Here is a 17,735-nt window from a genome sequence, read left to right as displayed (position 1 = left end):
AAGAACTCACCTATACAGGCCATCTTGTTTAGGTCAAGTTCGTAACCGTCAAAGCAGTCGCAGGTGTAACCTTCTCGCACACGAACGCAGCGGCCGTTTTCACACCCGTTCAGGATTCCACATTCCTCCGCTCGAAGACCCTCAAAGCCATCGTAGCGCTCTGATTAGAACACATGTAAAAATAAAAAGTCTTGGGATATTATGGCACATTATCATTCATTTTGAGTTATGTTTCTGGCCACTGGATGAATACAAGTCCAATACTCAAATCTCTTTCGGTTCTGTTTTTGGTCTCCACCAACTACTAAAGTAAATATCAAAATACATAAAAATTGTCCACTATGTTCACCAGCTTGTTGCTGACGGTCTGTCTGCTGTTAGATAGCAGGTAAGGTATAGTGGGTTTTTAGAGTCTGACCGCTGCTGCTCAAAGCAACACCCCGAGAGCTGTGACCGCTAAACAATCAGCTGAAACTGACTATTAAGCTCAGTAAAGCCAATTTGGGTAATACGTCTCTTTAAATGACCCCTTCCACATTCCCACAATGTTTTTACATTGTCATCATTTGATACATTTTTTTTCTAAAATATTGATATAGCCACTTTAAGTACTTATACATAGTATTGCTTGAATAAATATTTTAATTCAAGATTGTACTTTTAATGTTGTAATTTGCCCTTTGTATTGCTAATCATGAGTTTGATGACTTTGCACACCACTGGTCAGCTATGAGCAAAGGAACAAATATTGGTGAGCTTTTTGGTGTTACAATTGTCAGGGACTGAAGCTCAGAGTGGATTTATTTACCGTTGCATTACAGCATATAGTATACCGTATATTTTACACAAATGCTCCAACCTATGAACATATTGAGGATGAAAAACCACAGGACACATATACCCACCAACATAGGAATCCACTGGTCGTGGCAGCTGCTGCCGTGGTCGTGAAATGGGGACACGGAAAGGTGGCTGTTGAACGCTGTAGTCATTGTCATTGAAGCCCTCGGGAATGTCATAGGGTCCTGCAGGGCTGCCATAACTGTCCCAGTATGGAGGAACAAATGGCTCTGCAGGATCCTCCGGCCCCTCAAGACCGTACTCGTATCCTGGCCTCTCACGCAGACTGTCTGTGCCGTCTCTCCGAGGCAGGTTGCACATCACTGCGTAGTCATCTGAATACAGCAGTTATATTTTGGATGATGATAACAATGATGTGTTAATACAAAGAACAGCAATTATTAAACAGTGTAATTGCTGTCTTATGTGCATCCTGCTTCTCACCAGAGTTTTTCTGGGGACAGAAGGCACACTGTCCACTCCAGGCGATGCCGTACAGGCAGCAGCATTCAGTGTATGTAGTTCTGCGTCCCTGGAGGGGTTCTGAACACATGTTGTACCCCTCCAGATGCTGCCAGCAAATATCCATGTGCACATCGTTATCAGGCTCGAGAGTTTCTGGGAGATAGAATGAAGAGTGAGAATAAATACATAAAAGATACAGCTGTTTCAATCAACTAAATGTCATTTTGTGGTAGAAAAGTAAACCCATCCAAACTTGTGTCTTTTTTGATAATAAAGCAGGTCTAGGTGATACAGAAATACTGTTAAATTATCAAAACGCTCAATCCACAGAGAAATGCTCACAGCCGGTATTCAGAAACAGTTATATGCGCCACCAGGAATTTAGGTTATGGTTGTGATGTCACAACTATACTATATATAGGTAGAAAGTGCTGCTAGAGTGCTGTTACAGTCATTCTTTGACTGCAATAACGGTGCAGAGACTCTGAGACTGCAGTCCAATCAGAGCAGACTGGTCTTTTTTCAGATGGGGGCTTAATGAGACAGGTGTTAAAGCAGAGTGTTTCAGACACAGGGTGACTTCAGGTATATTCAGACCCCCATTATGAGAAAATAATGTTTTTGAACATTAAAGCACGTAAACATGTTCTGGTAGAAACCTAAAATACAAGTATGAACATGAAAAAGAGCGTAATATGGGACCTTCAACATTTCAATTTCAAATATTGTAACACCTTCTGTGGTGTTGAGACCAATGCAGCGCCGTCGTGTGCTGTCCAGGACTAATGGAGGACTGCAGAAACAGTTGAACGACCCAGCCGTGTTCACACACGCTCCATCCTCACAGGCGCTTCCAAATCTACACTCATCGTAATCTGAAAAAACACATTTACAGAGAGAGGCAAACCGACATTACAATATGAAAAAATTTTAATCATAAGAGTAGCCACAACTCTTAAATGACATCCCATCATCTGTTATGGATGTTTTCAAATGTTAAAAACTTAAAAAGTAAAAATGTAAATTAAAAAACAATGAATGAAAGAAATGTAATTTCTTACCCACACACTCAAGCCGGATGTTGTCATAGTAGAAGCCAGAGCGACAGTAGCAGGTATAGGTAGAAAAGAGATTCGAACACTGTCCATTCTTACAAATGTCTGATCCAAACATCTCACACTCATTTGCATCTGAAGGGACAGAGAGAGAGATTTACACTTTGGTATAACATAAGTGAGAGGGAAAGTAACAACAGTCAAAACGCTGGCACACTGCTTTAAAGTCATTCACTCCTTTTCTAAGAAACTGTCAAGACACACTATGGTTACAGTGATTAGTCAGGTATGAAGGCAGGTATTCCTTTAAGCCCTGGCTAGCCGTAAAGACAGCCTTGTAAATGTGGTAAGGGATTATGGGTGTCTATCTGGCTTTAAAAATTCATGCAGGTGGAAGTAAAATGGGCTGCTGACATTGCACCTTTCTGTGCCAATAAAAAGTTTTGTGTGAAGGGAAACTATAAAAGCCCAGGGATATCAATAAAACAAGTTAGTATTTATGCAAATGTACCTATGTAAGGGCGCTGTTCTCCCAGGCTTTGTATGGAGGCAACAGGCAGGGGTAACAATCCACTGCCATGAGGGCACAACTGGTTATAATCAGCTGGAAAATACAAATTGGATACATTAATGAAAGAGAAGACAAAACAAAATGGCAATCATATGCACTGAGTAATCTCCGCTTTCTTCTGATAAAGTGCCAATAAGGATTATCAGCCTCTTGTTGTACCTCTTCCTGGGAGAGGACAGGCGTGGATCTCGCAGTTGTCCCCCCAGCCAGCCCCCACCGTGCAGCAGCATTCCTGCTTGGTGGTGTTGCGAGACAAGACGTTGTCGCAGAAGTTGGCATCGTTCAAGTTATAGTAACACTCTTTCCTCTCCTCAGCGGAGGGAGTGGACGGAGGGACTCGAGCGGCGGGTGTCGAGTCAATATCAGCTGTAGATGAACAAAGAAAGCATTTTTTCAGGAGAGGAAGGGTAGAGGTCATGGTTAGCTATAGAAACACACCTACGGATAAGGTTGAGATTGGGTTAATTAGGAGGGCAAACTGATAGAACAGCGTGAATGCAAATCTCACAGTATATACAGTTACAGTAGATTCTACACTTTAGTAGCACATCAACATACAGTAATAGCATTGAGTGGCCACTGCTCTCCATCTGTCAGAGTGTGTCCACATGCCTCCAGCAGGTAGTGCATTAGCCTCGCCTGCCACTGCTGAGCCTGCTCATTTGTCCAAAGGCATGGGCTCAGGCATTTCACCCTTAAGCTGCAGGCTTAGCCAAATGGAAACACTGGCATGTGAGTCAACACACCATTCACTCTCACATGATTGATTAACACACGTCAAAAGCAAACAGCGGAATGTGGCAAAAAGGTACACAAAGGCATAGCTGGGGTTTAGTGCCCAGGCAGAAGAAAAAACATCCCCGCTGAGGGCGCGCCGCTTAATAATGTAAATACGCCCACTTTGTGTACACATACGCCGATCAAGTTGGAGACGTGATGGTGTTTCCATGACTCAAAAGCCCTTTTCTGTCATTCTGAAATTGCACCATGTTGCATATCTGTAACCTCTGCACTTAAAGATCATTTTAGCACAGAAGAAAGTAATGTGTCTTTAGGCCTAATTGCCAATAGCTACACCTTATCCTTGTTTGTCTTGGTGAGGAAATTGGTTTACAGCAACTAGGCCCTTAGGGTATTTACTTGGCTCTACCGTTTGAGTAACCTCATCATTCATTTGAGATTAGGATAATAGACATTTTTGTAGTCAACACACCCAACTACAACCCTAGCCTATAAAACACATGGAAACAGCCAGGTCAAGAGACGTGGAGTAAGTCATGTCCACCTCGTCACCCTTGTTTGGACAATGAGAGACGGCTCATTAAATCAGGGAAAACTCTGTCTCCCAATGATGGAGAATTAAGTCCTGTGGGTCACTGTGAGTGCTAGTCCTGCTCCATTACCCAGGGAGCGGCACTGGCTGGTGATGGGATCAAATTCCTCATTGTCGTTGGGGCAGATGCACAGGAAGCTGCCATCAAAGTTCTCACACAGGGCCTCCCCGCACAGCGCCAAGCTCATCTCACACTCGTTCACGTCTGAGAAAGGCAGGAGAGATGAGCATGAGGTCAGAAAAGGATCAGGCACATTCGCACAGGCATGCGTACAACAAGGTTGTGGTGAGGTCGCACAAAATAACTGTAATCATCTTGTTACTGGAAGAGTAGTTCATATCCAATTGACAGAAAAAATACTTCATTCATACATTATAGACATATACACTTCTTTGTAGTGATTGATTCACTCCTACTCTCTCTGTGGCTCTCAACCTCAAGCCTATTGGTTCCTAAATAAAGATGTAAAACTCTAAAAAAAAACAAAAAAACGATTATATATATGTAAACGATTTCTTTGAATAGCTGGGCACTGTAGTTTTTACAAACATTATTCAAATAAGTGTAAATAAAGCATTCATTAGGTACTAATTTCATTTATTCGTTAGGTATTATTTACTATCTGCAAAATATAATTTTGGTGCTCTAGTGAGTACAATGAAGCTCTATGGCACAGAGAAATACGTTACATCAGGCTTTGGCTACAGAGGCAATACTAGTTAGTTAGTTGATTAATTCATTGTTGGTTTTTGGTGTTTTCATAGGAGTTTAAGAAATACAGATAGTATCCCTACGCCTATCTTTTAATCAGTAATGTTAATGTACAATGAATAGTTATTAAAGACCAGTTACAGACCGACACATTTGCTCATGTCTCCGGGCAGGTTGGTGTAGCCTTGGTCACACTGGCAGTGGAAGGAGCCGTCTGTGTTCTCGCAGAAGCCGTGGTTCCCACAGATGGTTTCATTGACACACTCATCAATATCTGCGAGGCAAGAGCACACAGAGATGTGAGCACATCACAAATAATATTTACAACTTAAACATCACTACCATTCTGACCTTACATCAACAACAGAAATCACTGCCATCATAACATACCAGAAAAGGTTTACAGATTAGACAATTCATTAGAAAGGTTTTTATTAAACTTAATGTTTGTAAATCATTTCATGGAGAATCTCTCTGCATCACAGCAACAGAGTGAAATTGAATGTGGCGTGGATCTGGAAAAAACTGCAAGTGAATGTTTCTTGGTTGTGTCAATGGAGTGAGAAGTGATTTATAGGTGACTGGGATGTTGACAAAGTTTAAGAGACAGAAGAGTTTCCAGCATGCAGCCAGAATTCAGCATTTACCCAGACACTGTACAAGCATTTGAAGAAAGGTGGCTGAGGTGGCATGAACAGGAGTTGATTCCTATGCTAATCAATGACTTGAACATGTTTAAGATCATTTTAATGTGTTTGACATCAGATGACAGCTGTATAGTAGATCTAAAATTGTACAATGAAAAAGTCTGAGCATAGGACTTGTACTTGTACTGTACTTGTACTGATTTAAAGGGACCAAATCTGGCAGACGGCAGCCTACAGTAGTTGGTTGTTTGCATGGAAATACATCATAAAACAAGTTTAATAAAACCAGTGGAGAAACTACATGTTATATGTCAGTGTGAGAGAGAAAGACATGGAAGTTGAGACTGTTAACACTGTAACCATGTAACAGCGCTGCTGATTGCCTACCACTTGCTGTTTAAAGGCAACATTTGTGACCAAGTTCTTATTTCTTTGGCATCTCAAGTATAGCAGAGAGGTCAAAGAATGATACAACTGGAGAGCAAGTCTGATTATAATTGTGTAAAAGCAATCAGAGAGTTTAATGATCAAATTCATGTGACTTTTGCCCTTGGTCTGTAATAGCATTTTTTGAACATAGATTTATGAGAAATTTGTTCCACAACTCGTTAGAAACCACGTCTTGTTCTTTTCCGTCTTAAATTAAAAAACAACTTATAAACTGTTCAGTCAGAGATGAAATTAAGTCAGTGCTTGTATATTTTCTGCAAGTCGTTAAGTTGGGAACATTAAGACAGACAGCTGACAGATGATAGAAACTGTGCTAATAAAATTAGATGACCCACCACTGTGTCTGTTTTATCAGAGGCATGATTACATTTCATTTAAAGTTTCCATAACTAATAGTAACTCCACTGGAGTGATCACAAGTTTAAGAAAAAAAGGGAGGAATGGAGACAAAATCACAACATTTTGAATACTTACAAAACATTTTGATCCGTTTAACATTCTCATACTAGTAAAGCACACTTCGGATAAGTCTGCCTTTAACATCAGTTAGGACAAAAAGTCAAGTACAGTGGCAATGTAAAACACACCAGTTGATGGAGTGCAAAGCACAGTCATTCACATATTGTCTAAACCTGTTTCCTTTAGCCTCAGAGCACTCATAAAGGCTGTATCAACTGAAGAAAGTGGGCCAGTAGAACCACAAGTCATTTGATTTGAACAGTCTGCTTGGCAAGGCTTTGCCTTCCCCTCCAACACAGACAACTACTTTGTCAGGATCGCTAGGGGACAAGTTATCTGTCAGTGTTGCCGTCCTGACTTGGCCACTACTCCAACATGCCTCCGAGGTCAGAGACAGAGGCTCCCACAAGCTAATAAAAACGGCTGCGGAGACAAAATTGCCTTTGTCATTTGTAAAACCTTTAACATGAAATGCTGAAAAGGATTGCTCAAATAGACTTGTGGGCTCAAATGGTTGCAACATGATGAAAGGAGGATGGATGGACACATACTGAAAACCGCCAACCCATCGGATTTGCATTTTGCATCTGAGGATTGAGATGCCAAACCAGTGTAGAAGTGGCAGCGTTTTTTTGGATACTATGAGATATTACAAGTAATCTAAAAATATATTTTTTAAGAAAATTTTTCCCACAGCTTAATCAAGTGCATTCTTAGAGTAAGGTGAAAAGTATTATATATCAGAGTTTGAGAAACATTTCCTCAAGTGTGAAGAGCTTAAGTGGAGTTTGGAATGTTGGAATGACAGCGGCTGCCAGCTGGGAGATCTGGGAGGAAGGCGATGAAAGCTCTCCGCTTATATATAAAATAATCAGTGCCTTCAGGCAGATTTTCATTCATGTGTAACATGGAACAAAACCTGTTGCAAACCACATGTTGTGATGAGATGTAATCAAAGTATCATCCCTGGGAGGAATGAGAGCATTGAGACCAAAACAAATTAAATGGCCTTTGTTTAATTTTTTTTACTTGACCAGCCATTTAGATCTGTACTTGCATGCAGAGTCAGCTTGCTGATCACACCACTAATGGTTTGTATGGAAAAAACTAATAATACAAAATGAGATAACTACTCTCACTCCAACAGGACATGGGGTTGCCTTTCTTAGTCTTTCCATGTAATAGTCAGTTACGTCAGGACCCATGCAGAGCTGTAAACTGCCTGCAGGGAAGAACTGAGGCAGGGAAGAGGTTGAGGAGTTCATTTGAGGTGGGAGGAGCTGAGGTTAAGGGACAACCCAGCCCAATCGGCACCTGTGCTAATGGTCTGACTCAGGAGGATCTGCTTCTTGGATCCAGTGATGTTGCGGTTTGGGGGGGGTGGTTAATGGTTCGGGTCTCTGTGCCATGTGTTAATCTGGAGCACATGGTGGCAGGCAACAAAAATATAACAATCAGTGACTGTTGGCTCACACCTCCACAGCCCACACTTCTCCCATATTCTCTAGGCAACCCCTTGTCTGATTGGACCTATATGCAGAGGTTATTTCACACATTAGGCCAGGATTAGTTGAGGTATTTGTTTTCAGGGAAGCATGATTGTGCGCTTTATCTGACATTACATCTACAACCTGTTAACCGTGGAGGTCAAACTGTCATTAAATGTATGCACCTTTAAGAAAGAAATATCAACATACATCTGCACAACAGCATGATCTCACTCTCACACACACACACACACACACACACACGCACACACGCACACACGCACACACACACGGTAAAGTCTTTAGATTTCTATACGTTTAAAGGGGTGGGAGGTTGGCAAGTGTGTGACCACAGACAATTTCCGCCCTTGGGCAAGCCGTATTAAATACATTACATGGCATAGCTTGAGGGAATTTATGACCATGATGGTGAACTAAAGCTAAAAACAATGACCTGCGACAACACACATGCCTCCTTTTCACATGCCTAAAGGCGCCCTGTGTATCGCATCATAGCAGAACTCTAGCTCTCACAGCACAGTTGCAGCTGACGTGCTGCTGTGGAAAAAACACTGTTTTTCCCTTTTGTATTATGGCCTCTAAATCTAAATGAGTGCTGCGAGCAGGGCCAAAGACAACCGCTTCCCCTTCGAAGGCCGGTGAGTAAAAATAAAACAACGCCCCTCACAGAAACTGAAAATTACAGTGTCTGGCCTCTTCTTAAATATTTGATGATTTTTACAAGCAGACAGAAATGCCCCGGAGTAATTGAGCTCCCTCACTGGACTTTTATTGGGGTGACGGCAGCATCTCCCACAACTTGCAATTGTAAGGTGAAACAGGCCACTATTGTGTGCTGTGCTGGACTTCTGAGGGTGAGGGCTTGGTTCTCAAAATGGGGCTGTGAGTCAATGCTGGGAAGTATGAGTGTTTGTTATGGGGTCTAGTGAAAACACAAACAGCAAGCGTCACAACATAGCAATGGGGGGAAGATGGTCAGACATGGTCATAACTGGGCACCCATACAGGGAAGTAAAATTACGACTTTTGTGGCACCATAGGGGACAATGTGAAACTTTTTTTCAATCAGATTCCATCATACTCTACAGGATATGTCAGGTAAGAAAATGTGTGACTCATAGCACATAACATGGCAATGATTTGAGCTTATTCACAATGAGCTGCTTAGCAGTATTTTGACTCTTACACTAAAGGAGCGGAGGTCAGCAGCTGGTTTCAATCTGCGCTTATCACACTATAGGCCCCGCCACTCTTCGACTGGTGCCAGACAGGCAACACCATAAAGTGCAATGAGGAGGCAGCCACATGTAGCCGAGATCAGGGTGATGGAGGGGGCGGAGGTCTGATCTGTCACTGATCAGCATACTCTCCCCTGATCTCCATCTGTCGGTAGTCCAATAAAAACCTAGGGTCATGAGAATAAGTGAAGCCGCACTACACTCCAACTGCATCTCTACAACGGTAACAGTCTCCTTCTCTAACACAAACACACAAGCGGGGATGCAAAACCCACACTATCCATATGCACACACACACTTGCACACACAAACGCACACAATCATCCGCAAACACCCACAGCCTTCATATGCAGTCCAACACATCATTCCATTTGGATGCTATCAGACTGCTTTCCCCTCCTTGTCTGTCACTCTCCGGTGACTGTTTGGATTCTGTCCTTGCATAAGGAAAATATTTGGCCTTTTGTTTTGTTTCTTGTATTTCTCCTAAACCAGTCTTGTTGTTTTATGGTGCTAAGAGAGCAAAATAGACAAGCAATGCTGTGCTACAAAATATTAGTGATAAACTCAAAGTGTTGTGCAACCATATTATTATCTCAAGCCCAAGCTGTATAATCCTGCCAGTAAACACAGAAAGCTTCATGCATTCTGCTGGTCATGGAGATGTGTCTGTATTGTTGGCCAGCTTGTGGGCCCAGATGTATTATAAGTACAAACCTAGTCAGTCAACCCAGGTGACTGGGCACCTCCATAGGGGGTGGGAGTGGGAAGGTAAGGGCCTTCAATCTTATCCTCTCTCAAAAGCTGAACAGCGGTTATCAGGTTCCACTGTGTGTCTCTGCCAGAGGCACTCCATTAGCTCCGCTGTCCGAAGGATGAGACCATTATCAGCTGCTGGCGTCACACACCGCTCCAATGACAGTGCACTCCTCTTTCTAAAGTGCCCCAATTTCAGGGGCCACTTCTCCTCATATCCCCATGGCCTCTTGTGCATGAATACCTTGAATACCTGATAGCTCTTTGATTCATCAGCCTCTTTGTGTCTGCCTGCCAAACAGATATCATTATCTATGCACAGAGGGAGAGTCCTGAAGAGTATGTCGAGTGCTGAGTTGATTTGAGGCTACACTCTCCACTATCTTTAACTACAGCCCAAAATGGTGACTGGTACAAAAATAAGTAGGTCCATACAATGCATACATCCCTTGTTTCAGTTTATAGACAGCTTAAAGATCTGCCAGTTTTCCTTAACATAATTGTGTGTGCTGGTCTTTTAACTATATGGTTTGACCACTCACCACAGTCTGTGGTGTCTTCTCCCTCGAGGCCAGGCTGGCAGCCCATGAAGCACCGGTAGGAACCGATGGTGTTTTCGCAGCGCCAGGTACCACACACTGAGCTTCCAAACTCCTTGCACTCATTCTGGTCTGTCCAGTGAAAGAGAGAGAGAGACAGATGTTGGTTAGTAACTGACAAACAGAGGCACAAACCTAACCACATGTGCAATCAGACACTAACACGGATGCATGCACCCCCGCACACACACTATTCCCTCCACTGCGCTGCTGCTTCCAGTGTAATGGCTGTGTAGCAGGAGTCTGCCAGAAGGCCTGTGGTGTAGCTGTCCTCAGTAAACGCAGCAGGCAACAGGAATGGCCAAGAACAATATTATCACAGCAACCAAAGAACTTGTGAAGGAGCTAAAGGGAGACGTTAGAGGGGGAGAAACACCTCCTGCTCACAATGGGGTCATTCATACTTCCCTCAAGGGAGAGGGAGTTCAGGGCTCCAGCCATGTAATCCAGGCACCCCTCACTCCTGAGACCATGGAGTAGAGCCTCTAAACCAGGCTTAGACACTTTTACTGGATCCCGGTCACCATTGCCTATAGATAATTAATCCTAGCAAACTGTGCTATACGCTTAAGCCTATGTATGTATTTGATGAAAATCAAACGGCTTATGCTGACATGTTGTTTTACTCAGAGAGTAGAACCCTCAGGGAAGATTTAGGGGTCAGCAATCACTATGACATAAAGGAGTTTTATTCTGTCTTACCTTCACAGTCAGAAGTGTCAGCGTTGAACCTAAAGCCAGCCTCACACAAGCACAACAAAGAGCCTTCAGCGTTAAGACACTCACCCCGGATGCACACATTGTCTTTACTGCATTCGTCCACATCTACAGTAAGGCAGAGAGAAGGGGAAGAGAAAGGCAAACATATTAAAAGAGATAATTGGAGTGAGGGTGGATCTGTTACATATTGATTATCACTAAATATCCCCATATATCCTCTGTCTTTGTTACGTCCTCAGGGAACACCTCTCCTTTTAATGGTAATGTGTAATCAAGCGCTTGTCTGAGCACAAGATGCATTGGCCATTTGGAGCACTTAACAGTATACAGTACTGGCAAACAGAAAACAAAGGTTAAAAAACATCAACTTTTCAGGCTAAGAACATTTCCCTTCCGCTCGGAAAAAAGGAATACTGAATGCGACATGCTTGATTAGCTGTAAATTGGTGGATAATTGCGGCATAACAAAACAACCTTTATGGCCCTTGGACCTTGGGTAAAGAAATGTGGGGAAAAGGCAAGAAATTCATCACTGGGGAAAAAGCCTGTCTTCCTTTCAAACCTTTAATAATCAGATGAATCTTTCAGGGACGACAAGGCAAACACCCATTTGCAAAGATATGGAGAAAAAAAATAGCCCAGACTATAAGTAAACACATAAATATGCTATGACTGAAGGAGTTCAAAGCCTGTACTGAAAGGCACAGCAAGGCCATGGCACAACCTGTTGTTTTGGATTAAATTTAGATGGGTTTCAGTCTGCAGTCAGTCCTTTATTATTTACAGCATGTTCTGTTTTTGCTGAAAGACTGGCCTGGTCAAGGCCAAGCATCATTTTGGCCTCACCTGATTAAACCTTTCATTCTTTCATTCCCATAAATGTACACCCTAATCCTCCCCCTGCATGCTTATATCAGAGAGGTCTGGCTTTCATTGTGTCAGCACTGTACACACAACGGCAGGCTGCAAAAAAATTTACGACAACTGCTGATTTATAGGATAATTAGAGCCCCGTGTTTGTTGTGGCGGGCAGCCAAAGTACCTGATTCAGGCTGGGCAGTTTGCTTAAAGTCTGTGTACGAAGCCTCAGTGTTCAAGGATTGAACTTAGTCCTCTACTGTTAAAACTTCAAACTTGCCCATTAGAGGACGATGCCAGCATCTTGCAGGGTCCTAACATCCAGACCTACCTGCTTTACAGCACAACAGGATATTTCACTGCCAGACATACTGCCGTTTACTTAACTTCACCTCTTACTGTACTTGCAAGGCACACCAGAAATAACACTGATCCAATTCTGACATATGAGCCAGTTATTTCATGTATTTTGACAGAAAATGCTCCAGTTTTTTAAAAAGAAAAGCCTTCCTTAGCCAATCAGGCTACATTTTTTTTCCCATCGCTGTGACCAGTGGGTCAATGGGTGCGGCTGGAATAACATCAAACTGAAGTCCAAACTGAGAGTGAACTGAAACAGTTGATGAGGCCACGGCCCATTACACAGAAAGGCCAGCCTGAGCACTCATGCCAAGGGTCCTAGGCCTGATCTCAGCACACAGGACAATGTGGCGAGGATACTCTCTGTCACCATGCCATCCAGTGAATGAAAAAAACTTGTGCAAGCCAATAAAGTTACTGTAAAATGCTTGAGTAACATGGACTACAAAATCATTATTGCCAACTTTTTCCAATTTTGACCCTGCCTCACCCAACCACACAAGGCCTATTAAATCATCTGAAAAATAATTTCCCATTGCTATTATAATACATTTTATTTATAATGCCCTTTACATTTCACAAGGAAATCTCAAAGGGCTAAAGGCTATTACTGCTCTTGCGGCAGTGTGTTACTGTACCTTGGCAGCCGGTCCTTCCATCGATGGTGGCATATCCATCAGGACAGATGCATGTGTAGGAGCCCTTAGTGTTCAGACAGTCTCCTTCTCCGCAGATCCCCACAACGGTTAAACACTCATTGATATCTGTCACAAATATGCACACACAGCTGTGTCAAGATGCCAACACGAGCCAAGCCACGAGAAACAGTTAACCACTAATGGTATGTATCAAACAACCCTTTGTTCATGTATGTGTGTGTGTGTGTGTGTGTGTGTGCGTGCGTATACCTCTGCAAGACGTGCCATCCACCATCTCCAGACCAGTGGGGCAGGAGCAGCTATAGGAACCGATGGTGTTGGTGCACTGGCCTCCCACACATAGACTGGGGTCCTCACATTCATTCACATCTGTGCATGCACGTACACACATACACACACGCACACACACACACACACACACAGACCATCATCAGAATGACACATTCACACCAGATGAAAATCACTGGGTCTCACTTTAAATCTGTCATTTGAATGACGAGCTTCCAGACCACAGTGAGCATGTCAGAAAGTCCAGCATCATCTACATCAGTAATGACTTACTATAGTAGGTCATATTGTGCTGGAACAGATAACTATGAAAAATGATTGCACAGAAACCATAAAATGTAGTGACCACAGTGAACCACCCACTGTGCCATACCTTCACATGAAAGCCTGTTGGGTGCCTCTGTAAAGCCTGGGTCACAGGCCACGCAGGAGAAGGAGCCCTCTGTATTGGTGCAAACACCCAAGGGGCACAGACCTGGGGTCTGGCACTCATCAAAATCTAAAGGACAGGAGAAGAAGAAAAGGTCAGCTATAGTTTTTCATCTTAAGAAAAGTGACTTCTAAAGAGCCCACTTTTTGATTGTTCACTGTCTTATCTAAAAAATGTGTGGCGTGTGTATGACTCGGCTTAACATACAGTAAGCAAAGTCCTCTTTATTAGATCACATTGACAGTGTTTTATTAAAAAGGGTGGAAAGATAAGTATGCAGGAGGGCCATAGAATCCAAAACAGCAAGCTATTACAGGTGGTGCATAATTACTATATCTACAAACAGTTACTGGCTTACTGTTATGTGATCACTGGAAATTCCTTGAGCCGGTACAGATTGTATTTCTTACGGAGAAAATAGTGTGGGCCATTGTTAAGTGATTAAGACAACTCCATTTTGCCTTTAGGTGAACAGTTCTACAGGACAAGCTTGTTGTGGTACATGGAAGGCAGGGGAGTGGTTGACTTCATTTCGAATTAAGCCCTTAATATTTTTCATGGCATCAGAGACATCAATTAAAATCCTATCAGAGGCTGACTTGGACTCTGGCTTGTTTTGTAAAACGTTTTTCCCAGCGCAAAGACACATTTCAGTAGGGGATCTTCCTCTTGGGCTACATTCACACTTCCATTAAAAAACACACCATCGTATATATGACTAACTGAGGCCATGTTTGAATCCATTTAAACAGTAATTCAATTTTTGCTTCCCATGAAGTCATGACAGATTAAACCTCCCTGGATTTGTCAAAGCAGCCGTTTCACTACATTGATCTCATAAATCATGTCATGACAAATCACCTAGCACACTAAAGATTTTCTGTAATCATGTTCTGGGTCTAATGCATTCCTCTTATTATGCTTGTCTACTGTAATTATTTTTTACAATCTTTACCATAGCAACAGCTTAAAGTGTTCTAAGCAGGTAGGTTAAATCAGAGGTAGTTTTACCCTCACAGCTGTAACCATCCTCAGACAGTTGCAGGCCGGCTCCACAGTTCCTGCAGGTGTAGGATCCTGGCGTGTTCAAGCACAGCTGGGCCTGGCACACGTTAGCCACCAAGCACTCATCCACATCTGGAGACAAATACATGGACACATCATAGGACAGATTATCATCTCTGGCTTCAAATAAATAAAGCCTGCCAGTTGTAATCAGTTAAATCGGAAATCACTGGAACTAGAAATTACAAATGTCGACACCTCTATCTTTTCAGCTGAGCTATCTGGAGAACATTCGCCTGACATCATCTTGCTCTATTTGAGGGCAGGTGTCTCATTGTGTAGAGCAAGGGTCAGAGGAGTGGAGAGGTTACGGGGCCCAGGATCCAGCTATGACATGTTGTCTAGAAGGAGTATTTTTGGGCCCAGATGATGGGGCTTTAGGGTCCAAGCTGTCATAACTGATGCTGCCCATTTACAGCCTAAAACAGCTGGGAAACATGTTCAACAGAGTGGGCACAATCACCCTCAAGCATAGTTGTTGGGTATTAAGGCAAGGTCTAGCATGTCTAAATACAAGATACACACCTGTGCACAGGTATACAAACACAACATTCCTGCACAAACAGCATAAGCCTTACCATCACACTGTTGTCCATCCTCAGATACTTTGAAACCAGGTTGACAGACAGTACATGTGAAAGAACCCTCTGTGTTTGTACACGTTCCCTTCGGGCATGTCGTGGGCAGCACACACTCGTCAATATCTGGCGTGAAAACAACACAGACGGTTAAGACATTCACTGCAGTACAGGGTGTTTCTACAGCCAAGAAAAAAGACCAAAACTCCTGATGAAAGACAAGGACCACTAACCCTAACAGTGTTAGTTCTTTCAGGCTAAATAATTTATATATGGCGTTTTGCAGGAGTTAATTTGGTGTTGAATAAACCAACCTTCACAGAGCTCCCCGTCATATGATACCCTGTACCCTGTAGGGCAGTTCTCACAGGTGTAAGAGCCTTCCGAGTTTAGACAGATCCCATTGGCACAGGTAAACAGAGACTGGCACTCGTCAACATCTGGGCGAAACACATGTACACCAGGACAGACATTAATTGAACACTGATCACTATAAATTCTGAATAATATGGGGAGGGAATTCAGTTGCACAGGAGTTTTAAGGGTGAGGTGACAACCTTCCCAAATGTGTTGAGTAAGTCTTTAACTGTTGTAACAGCACTACTGTTTTTTACTGAGTGAGGAGCATAGCTCTGTTTTTATTTTTTAACAGTTTTTGTGTAAAGCACTTTGAATTGCCCTGTTGCTGAAATGTGATATACAAATAAAGCTGCCTTGCCGTGCCTTAGCCGGAGATTGAGTTTACCTTCACATCGCTGCCGGTCTTGAGACACTTTGTAGCCAGCCTTACATCTGGTACATGAGTAGGATCCCTCCGTATTAGCACACACCCCACCAAGACACAAGTCATCTTGGGCACACTCATTCACATCTGGAAACACAAAAAGCAGATTCACCACAACTGGGCAGACAAATCATCACCATCGACCAGTGTTTGTTCAAAACTGCAGTTTAGTCTAAATCATTAAACAGTGGAATTCCTACCTTCACATCTTAGTCTATCAGTAGATGGTCCAAACCCAGGCCTGCAGTTCTGGCAAGTGTAGGAACCTACAGTGTTGATGCAAATTCCTGCAGGGCACACATTACCACTTGCGCACTCGTTGACATCTAACAAAAAGAAACAATTTGCAGACATTATACTGCTGTCGAGAGAGCTCCACAAGCTGAGAAGTATGCAGTGATACGCCCAATGGCTCTAGATAATCCTTTGCAGACCTTCACAAGTTTTGCTGTCTGAGGTGACTTGGTAACCATGGTTACAGGTGCATTTATGGGTGCCGTCCAGATTGACACAGCGGCCGTGGAGACAAACTCCAGGGAGCACACACTCATCCACATCTGGAAGAAAGAAACAAAGAAAAAAAAGACAACCGCTAACTCTTTGTAGCTTTTTATTACAAAACTTCAATGGTGCCACAATGCTTCTGTAGTAGCACTGTGGAAAATTCAGAGAGCTGTTTCTTTTGCATATGATGTCGGATTGACCTTCGGACTGGCCGTTACCTTGGCAAACGTGGTCTGATGAGAGCTTGTAACCTTGAAAACAGTTGCACCTATAGGAGCCCTCGGTGTTGACACACCTACCACGACCGCAAACAGTTTGGTTCAAGCACTCGTTAACATCTGAGGACAGAAGTCAGAAAATGATATAATACCTATGTGAACAAGGACACTGTGTGACTAAAGAATCAGTTCACCCAAATTAAAAGAACCCCTTAATCTACCTCTGAGATTTCTGCCGCCACTCCACTACAATGACAATAAATGAGATTTCAGTTGTGCTCGCAGCATTGAAAAACCATGATAGGTAAATAAGAAAATGTGTTCTTTTTCTAATTTAGGTATACTGACCGTTTAATATAAGGGAAAATTGGGCCAACAACAATAAGACACAAAAAATAAAAACAAAGGCGTGTATAAAAAATAAGGGTTGTATTGGTAAAGGGGAAACAGTTACAACATAATTAGCATGCAAAATGACTGTAAAACAGCAGTCATTAAATTACATCAGTGCCCAAACCTTATTCATGAAGGCCTTTTACTATTTGCAGCAGGAGCTGTCTTTTCCACTTTGGGACTCAGAACAGTTAACCCTATTTGTGGAAAACCCTATTTGTGGAAAACCTCATGCTGAAATAATG

At 42.7% G+C, this 17,735-nt stretch overlaps 1 protein-coding gene across 3 annotated transcripts in view; it reads right to left on the bottom strand.

The window, feature by feature from the left end:
* Window positions 1-17,735, bottom strand: part of LOC116669592 (latent-transforming growth factor beta-binding protein 2) — an 86,212-nt gene that overhangs the window by 3,903 nt on the left and 64,574 nt on the right. For 2 of the 3 annotated variants that reach the window (XM_032499488.1, XM_032499489.1), the window contains exons 20-40: window positions 17,098-17,217; window positions 16,810-16,932; window positions 16,576-16,701; window positions 16,337-16,462; window positions 15,906-16,031; window positions 15,592-15,717; window positions 14,960-15,085; window positions 13,892-14,017; window positions 13,480-13,599; window positions 13,210-13,335; window positions 11,336-11,458; window positions 10,577-10,705; window positions 5,122-5,250; window positions 4,335-4,469; window positions 3,091-3,297; window positions 2,872-2,964; window positions 2,367-2,495; window positions 2,040-2,180; window positions 1,285-1,458; window positions 906-1,175; window positions 11-160 (exon numbers count right to left, since the gene is read on the bottom strand). In XM_032499488.1, coding sequence (XP_032355379.1) covers window positions 11-160; window positions 906-1,175; window positions 1,285-1,458; window positions 2,040-2,180; window positions 2,367-2,495; window positions 2,872-2,964; window positions 3,091-3,297; window positions 4,335-4,469; window positions 5,122-5,250; window positions 10,577-10,705; window positions 11,336-11,458; window positions 13,210-13,335; window positions 13,480-13,599; window positions 13,892-14,017; window positions 14,960-15,085; window positions 15,592-15,717; window positions 15,906-16,031; window positions 16,337-16,462; window positions 16,576-16,701; window positions 16,810-16,932; window positions 17,098-17,217 — 2,925 coding nt within the window. The remainder of the gene's footprint in view (window positions 1-10; window positions 161-905; window positions 1,176-1,284; window positions 1,459-2,039; window positions 2,181-2,366; window positions 2,496-2,871; window positions 2,965-3,090; window positions 3,298-4,334; window positions 4,470-5,121; window positions 5,251-10,576; window positions 10,706-11,335; window positions 11,459-13,209; window positions 13,336-13,479; window positions 13,600-13,891; window positions 14,018-14,959; window positions 15,086-15,591; window positions 15,718-15,905; window positions 16,032-16,336; window positions 16,463-16,575; window positions 16,702-16,809; window positions 16,933-17,097; window positions 17,218-17,735) is intronic. The other variant, XM_032499491.1, reaches the window with a different exon arrangement.

Source organism: Etheostoma spectabile, chromosome 20 (assembly GCF_008692095.1).
Source record: "Etheostoma spectabile isolate EspeVRDwgs_2016 chromosome 20, UIUC_Espe_1.0, whole genome shotgun sequence".
NCBI lineage: Eukaryota > Metazoa > Chordata > Actinopteri > Perciformes > Percidae > Etheostoma > Etheostoma spectabile.
This window is presented reverse-complemented; position numbering and strand designations above follow the sequence as displayed.